At 55.3% G+C, this 6,996-nt stretch overlaps 1 protein-coding gene across 1 annotated transcript; it reads right to left on the bottom strand.

Annotated features, from left to right (window-relative positions):
- Positions 1–510: 510 nt before the first annotated feature.
- BMP4 (bone morphogenetic protein 4) lies at positions 511–3,561 on the bottom strand. The gene is made up of 3 exons (XM_074909373.1): positions 3,421–3,561; positions 2,524–2,900; positions 511–1,571 (listed from the first exon to the last, which is right to left on the bottom strand). Exons 2-3 carry the CDS (start codon positions 2,891–2,893, stop codon positions 730–732), a joined length of 1,212 nt encoding a protein of 403 aa, XP_074765474.1. The 5' UTR covers positions 2,894–2,900; positions 3,421–3,561; the 3' UTR covers positions 511–729.
- Between the last annotated feature and the right edge of the window lie 3,435 nt (positions 3,562–6,996).

Raw genomic sequence — 6,996 nt, 5'->3', positions numbered from 1 at the left:
ACCCGTGCAAACCTTTGAAGCTTCCCAAAGGAGCCAATCTCCAGTGGGGAAGGGGGGGGGGGGGGGGGGGAATGTTAATAGTTTTAAAACCTGGGGAATCCCGAAGAAAGATGGACGAAGGGTATAAAACCCAGTGGGTTTAGCATAAAGCCCTCAGGTAAATCTTCACCTTCTTTTCAAATGCATTTTTGGTGGGTTGCTTTGCAAAGGCTTGGGCCAGGTTAGCAAGGTCGGCTCTATTCCCAGCGGCCGGGAGAAGCAGCTCTTAAGCTCCAGGGACCCTCATCTCCCACGTGGCGCAGCCCCAGCCCAGGGGGATCCGCGGTACCTCGGCGAGAAATAGAAAGACTAAAATTTGCAAAGCCTTTAAGGGGAAAAAGGGTGGGGAGGGAGGAAAAGGGGGACAGGGGAGGAGAAGGTGAGAAGGAGAGAAGATATATTCCCTGCTGCACTCCCAGCCAGCACGGCCTCAGCAGCACCCTGAGAGGTGAGACACAAAATGCATTTACCTTTAAAATAATGACTCATTTTATTTTTTTCTTTTAATATGTAGTTATAAATATATTTTGTCAAAATATATGATCATTATTGTCAAAAACATTTGCACATAAAGTCATAAATAAGGTCAAGGTGAACGTTTAGTTTAGAGAAGAGTCCAGCTATAGCAAGCAGTTCTGGGGTGGGATGGGAGGGAGAGAGAAGGGGAGGAGAGGGCGGCAGGGAAGGGGGTCAGCGGCACCCGCACCCCTCCACCACCATCTCCTGGTAGTTTTTCAGGACCACCTTGTCATACTCATCCAGGTAGAGCATGGAGATGGCGCTCAGCTCCGTGGGCACGCAGCAGGCCTTGGGGATGCTGGAGTTCACGGAGTTCACCAGCGTCTGCACGATGGCGTGGTTCGTGGAGTTGAGGTGGTCGGCCAGAGGGAAGGGGCAGTCCCCGTGGCAATAAAACGCCTGGTACCCCGGGGGTGCCACGATCCAGTCGTTCCAGCCCACGTCGCTGAAATCCACATAGAGGGCATGGCGGCGGCAGTTTTTTTTGTTCTTGCGAGAACGCTGGTGCTTGGGGCTCCGGCGGGCTCGACGGGTCAGCGCGTGGCCTCGCCCGTCGTGCCCAAAAGTGACCAGGAGCGGCCTGAGCTGAGCCCAGTCCCCGCGCCCTTGAGGTAAAGATCGGCTAATCCTGACGTGTTTGCCCTGATGAGTCTGTGCGTGGTGGAGGTGGGTCACCTCGATCACCAGCCCGTGGTTCGGTTGCTTGTCCTTGGTCCACCGGATCACAGCCGGGCTCACATCAAAGGTCTCCCAGCGCGTCACGTTGTGGTGCACCAGCCGCGTGTCCAACAGGCGCGTAATGGCCTGAGCGCGCTCCGACAGCGGCTTCATCACTTCGTAAATGTTTATCCGGTGGAAGCCCCTCTCCCACGCCGCGCTCGGCTCCTCCACCTGCTCCCGGTACAGCCGCAGCTCCGCCGAGGAGATCACCTCGTTTTCCGGCACACTGCTGAGGTTGAAGACGAAGCGGATCCGGGGCGCCTCGCTGGGACCCGGGACGGTCTCCAGGTGCTCTGGAGGGGAGCAGGGCGGGGAGAAGAAGCGGTACAAAAAGCAAACAAGAGCACGTCAGCCTCGGGACACCCAGGCGCAGTCCCCCCAGCGCAGTCACAGCGCGCAGCCACGCTTCACCTGCCTGGCAGCCACCGGCACCTCTCCGCTGCCCCGCGCATCCCTCCCGGCCCAGCGCCGCCCGCTCGCCCTCCGCGTGCCTGCGCCCGGACCCGGACACCCCTTCCCCCTTTGGGGAGGTTTTCCCCCTTTCTTTTTCCCGTCCCCCCCAATCTCTCCAAAATCATCTCCCCGGCGAGGTGCGGCGCCGCGGAGCACAGAGGTGCCTTGTTATGGGGCACAGGGGGCAGGCGGGGGGGGGGGGGAAGAGCAGCAAATTCCAACACAGTAATGATGCGGCTGGATTAATAATTCAGATTTACTTTGGAAAAGAAACATCCGCTAGGAAACATTTGGATCAGATTACAAGGGCCTATTGAATAAACCTTATAAACACACAGCTGTAAGTATTAAATTCGAGTAGGGGTTTTTTTGGAGATTTTTTTTTTTTTCTTAAGAGCAAAACCAGGCAGCTATCGCTTTGATAGTTCAAAAGAAACACACCAGGGGCGAGATCCCGCCCTCACTTTACTCCCGCATCCGATCCAGAGCCATTAAATCCACGCGAGCCCAGGGAGTGACCCCGAAGGAAACTCGTTGTTGTCAACAGAAGCGAAAGCACCTCAAAATATGGTCAAGCTCGGGTTAAGCACAGGATGCTGGAAAAAATACAGAGCAGCACGCCTGTCACCCACACGCAGCAGGCTTGGGGGGGGTAGTGGTGGGGGGGTGGTGGTGGTTTTCCTCCCATAAATTTAGGGCCAGGCGCGTCCCGCTTCTAAATGTGAGCTTCCAAACGCAGGGAAATCCCGATCGCTACCGGGGGCTGGGAATTTACCTCCTCCCATCACTGACCTTCATGGTGGAAACTCCTCACGGTGTTTGCCCGGCTGGTTGATCGCTCGGGGTACTGCAGGCTAATTTCCTGGAGGTTTTCCTCCTCTTCTCCGGACTGGAGTCGATAGAGATCCAGCATGTAACTAGGAATGACGGCTGACTTGCTGGGCTGAGGCCGCCTTCGCAGCCCGAACATCTGCAGCAGAGTTGTTTCGAAACCCCGCAAGAGTTCATGGCTTTGGGCAGAGCGGCGTCCGGATCCGGCTTGTCCCTGAAGCTCTGCGACTTTCTTCCTGCCGGTCTCGGGTATCAGGCTAGCATGGTTAGTACCTCCTAGCAGGACTTGGCATAGTAGGATGACCATCAGCATTCGGTTACCAGGAATCATGGTGTCTCTGGGGTGTAAAAAACGCAACAACAAACAACAAGGAAAGTCAGGATGAGAAGCAAACACCCCCCCACCCCCCTCCTCCTCCTCCTCCTCTTCCGAACAAAGTTGAAAATAATAATAAATGGCAAAAAGACATGCGGAGCGGCCCCCGAGCGGCAGCGGGCAGGGATTAGCCCCTCGCCCCGGGTCGCTCGCCGCCCGGTAGCCCCCACGGGCAGGCGGCTCGCCGCCGCATCCCGGCCCCGCTCGCCCCACCGGGGAAGGGGCGCCCGGTCCGGGGCGAGCCGTGGGAGCCGCAGGTTCGCGTCCCGCCGCCGGACCCCGTGATAGGGCTGGGGGAGAAGAATCAACTAAAGTTTGTTTAAAAAAACAAACAAACAAACAAAAAAAAAAGCAAAACCAAACCAAAACAAAAAAAAAAACCACAACAACAAAACCCAAACAACAAACAAACTAAAAATAAAGCAGCGTAATGAACACCAAAAGTCACGAGCGGAGCCGAGGAAGAAGAGGGCTGTACTCACTGACAGCAAGCAAGGCATATCAGCACAGTCCATGATTCTGGAGAGCCAGCCCGGACCCAGCGCGCCGAAAGCCCCGGGGCAGCGGCTGCCGAGCGCCTCCCGCGATCGCCGCCCGGGCGCAGTGCGGCCGCCGCCGCCGCCGGCCCCGGTTTTCTCCCGGCCCCGCAGTCACGTGGAGCCGCGCACCCCGCCAGCCCGGCCCGGCCCGGCCCCCCACACCCCCCACACCCCCCCGGCCCGGCCCGGCCCCGCGGGGGCCGCCCCGGCCCGCCCCGCCGCCAGCGCCAGGCTCCGGGGAACGGAGAGGCGGGGGGGATGCGGTCCCCCCTCTCCCGCCTTGGGAGGGGGATCCCCCCGCTCAGGTGCATCCCCGCGGGGCCCCCTCCTGCCCCCCTCCACCGGCGGGGTGGCAGCGTGGGTGTCCCCGGGGCGCCCCGTGTCACCGCCGGGGGAGGGGGGGGGGGGGGCGCGGGAGGAGCGTCCGGTGGTGCGAGCACCGGGGGTCGGGCGGACCCGCCGAGAGGCCGGTTTGGGAAGGTTCTTGAAGGGAAACGGGGGAAGCGGCTCTTCCCTGACGAGAAGGGAGGGAGCGCTTGGGAAGGAGAAGCAGCTGCACGGGGGAAGGGACGGCGGCAGAGCCCCGGTTCCTCCCCGCGCTCGCACCGCCCGCCGGGCTCCCCCGCGGGAGAGCCCTCCACCCTCCCGGGGGCCGGGAGCCCGCTGCCAGGCCCGTGGACTATCCCTGCCCTGGGTTCCCACCCGCCCTCCGGATTTTCTCATCCTTCTCCTCCCCTTTCCCGCCTCGGCTGCCAGAATAATCCTCGCCGCTTCCCACCAGGCCGGGCAGCAGGACCCCCACCCTGGGTGGGCAGCCGGTGCCTTCCCCGGCCACGGCGGGCTGCCCCAGAGGGGTGCGAACCCCCCTGTCCCTGGAGGCAGGACGCTCCCGGCCCCACAGTTTGAGCCCAGCATCGCCCTGGGCCAGCTTTGGGGTTGAGACTAAGAGCCAGGCTTCCCAAGGCTTGAGGCCGTTCCCAGGTGGGGTTTGGGGACAGACCGGGCTGCCACCAGCACACGTCAACTGGACGCACTGGGGGTGATGTACAAACAAGGTGTGGAGAAGGCAGCTCCTGGGAAAGACCCCTCATGAAGAGCGGTGGACGCTGCATATTTTGGAGAGACAGAGTAGACTGAACGACCCTGTGATAAATAAATACAATTCCACCAGGGCATTAAAATATTGTCCCTTTGCCCTGCTGGGGTATCCCTCTGTGTTGGGCAAACTGTCATCCACGGAGAGAAAAGTTAGTTCATTTATGAGACCAAAAGATGTGGCCGTGGGAACTCCTAAATTCATCAATGGCTGCAAACCAGCACGTCCCCACAAACCACCAGGCCACCGTGCCCAGGCGTGCAGCGAGCCCACGGCAGCGTGCCTCCACTTCCTCACGGCGCTGGCCCAAAACTCACTCACGATCAGATACGACTTCTTTTAATATTTCACTATTTTTAAAAAAATGTTGGTTTTTTTTTAGCTCAGACATGACCCATGCATTAGAAAAGACCAGGGATGTCACCGAAAGGACACGCACAGATAAAAGGCAGTGCTGACACAGTAATATCTCTGAGTTATTCCTGTACCACTCTGAGTTTAAAAGAAACATCTGTTAGCAAGGTATTTGGACTATGAATCCATCAAAATTTGTGAAATATTGCTATCGCCATTTCAAATGTATCACACTGTGTGTTATTCTTAACAAGGAAAAACAATTTTTGGAGTAGCTGCTGTGCAACTTTTTAAAGTTAAATAACATTTTCATTGAAAATACTCCAGTCTATAAACAAAGTTTACGCAAGGGCCTGTATAGCACTGCTCTTAAAACAGACCTCTGGATTTGGAAAAGCAACTCGCTCCCTCTTTGTGGGAGCAGCAGCGATACGTTACGCTCTTTGTCTAAAGACCTCGCTCAGATTTTGTTAGGATGAGAGAGCGGCCGTGTTTGAAATGTTTGTCACTGTGGAATTCAGTCCCACAGCATCCAGTGCCTGCTCTCGTAAGTCGTCCCGTTAAACCCAGATCCAAAAAGTTGCTTATGTAATGCTGGTTAACCATGCCTCTGTGCAAGGAGGTGGCCAGCTGGGGACAGAAAGCCAGTGGAGAGCAGTGTGGTTTAGGCTCTTGTAGGAGGCAATAGTGTATCTGAGTAGCTTATTGGTTACTAAGAAGTGTTAGTCATGGGGAAAGCTGTAGTATTTATTCCATAAAATGTAAATACATAACCCAAACCACAAAGGAATAGCCATGGATGGAAATAGTGTAGCATTTACTGAGGGAGCTGAAATGCATTTCTACAGAAGCTGTATTTCCTTAGCCCCATAGAGAGTAATTCACCTTGAACGTCGCTTCTGCTCGAGCCTGTGGAGTTACACACAGGCTGAATTCGATCCAGACATGCTAAACAACCGAGTGCGTTATATATTCCAACCGAGAAAGTGAATGCCAAAATGGAGCTAAAAATACAAATGTGGAAGGTTTGAAAAGCAAACACTGCTTAATTCAGCGGTAGATACAACATTGTGCGTTTTAAAGATCCAGCACATCAGAAATAGAGAACAGGATGTCTCTGCTCAACACGAGACACAGCTCTCCCCACATCACACCTCGCGTGGGTGAGAGGGGGGATTGGAGTGGTTCTTGCCTGTGATCCAGTCCCAGCTGTATCCAGGGTTCTGCTGCCAGGTTTTTTCCTCTCTGACTTCCATGAAAAACCTTCTGGGAATCCCTGCACCTGGATGGCAAGGCCGTTGGCCTCCTCTGGAAGCTAAGCACCAGGTCACTGGGGACGTCACCCTGCGAAGAATGGCCAGACAAAGACGTGATTCATGGATGTACAGACCTTGACTGTGACAGAAGACTTGCTCTGTTGGTGGCAGCAAGAAGCCCAGGAGCTGGCAGGTCTCCTAGAGTCTGGGTAGCCAGCTCTGCTTGCAGAGGTCACTAGCCAAGGGCCAATTATTTGCTCTTTTTTTTTCAACCCGGTAATCGTGGATTTGCCCAGACGTGTTCCCGATAAAATCCCAGCCACTAACATTTGACCCATTTCCAGGTTTCGTGTGCTCAGGACCTACCAGCAAGCACCACAGGTTGATGTTCAGCACCTCTAGAAATTAGGCCAGCTCTGTTTACAAGGCAAACTTTTCCCCTGATGGCAGCATTTCAGGAGATGCCTCTGGACTCAGGCAGAGAGAGACCTTCCCAAACCAGTTCTTGCATCCTATGTTATTTTTAGAGCAGCTGCACCTTTTGGGCTCCAAAGTTTGCAAACAACTTGCCTTGGGAAAAAAACTTGCCTCACCAGATTTGTGCCTGAGCAGGAACAAGCCTAAAACCATAAATAAATAAATAAAGTCATATGTCAGAGACGTTTTAATGACATGAATTACAGGAGGAGATGTCCATAAGTGTGCTAAGATCAATTCTCTCCTACCCTTTCCTTTCAACTGCTTAAGCTTGTCAATTAAAACAAAGAGAACCGAGCAAACAACTCCAAGGGATTACGTTCTCCAAAGCAGCTC

This window comes from Athene noctua, chromosome 6 (assembly GCF_965140245.1).
Source record: "Athene noctua chromosome 6, bAthNoc1.hap1.1, whole genome shotgun sequence".
NCBI lineage: Eukaryota > Metazoa > Chordata > Aves > Strigiformes > Strigidae > Athene > Athene noctua.
This window is presented reverse-complemented; position numbering and strand designations above follow the sequence as displayed.

Coding starts and splice junctions, on each gene's coding strand:
- BMP4 (XM_074909373.1), bottom strand. CDS start 2,893: ATGATTCCTGGTAACCGAATGCTGATGGTCATCCTACTATGCCAAGTC. Junction 1,572..2,523: donor GAGGAGTTTCCACCATGAAG/GTCAGTGATGGG, acceptor GCTCCCCTCCAG/AGCACCTGGAGACCGTCCCG.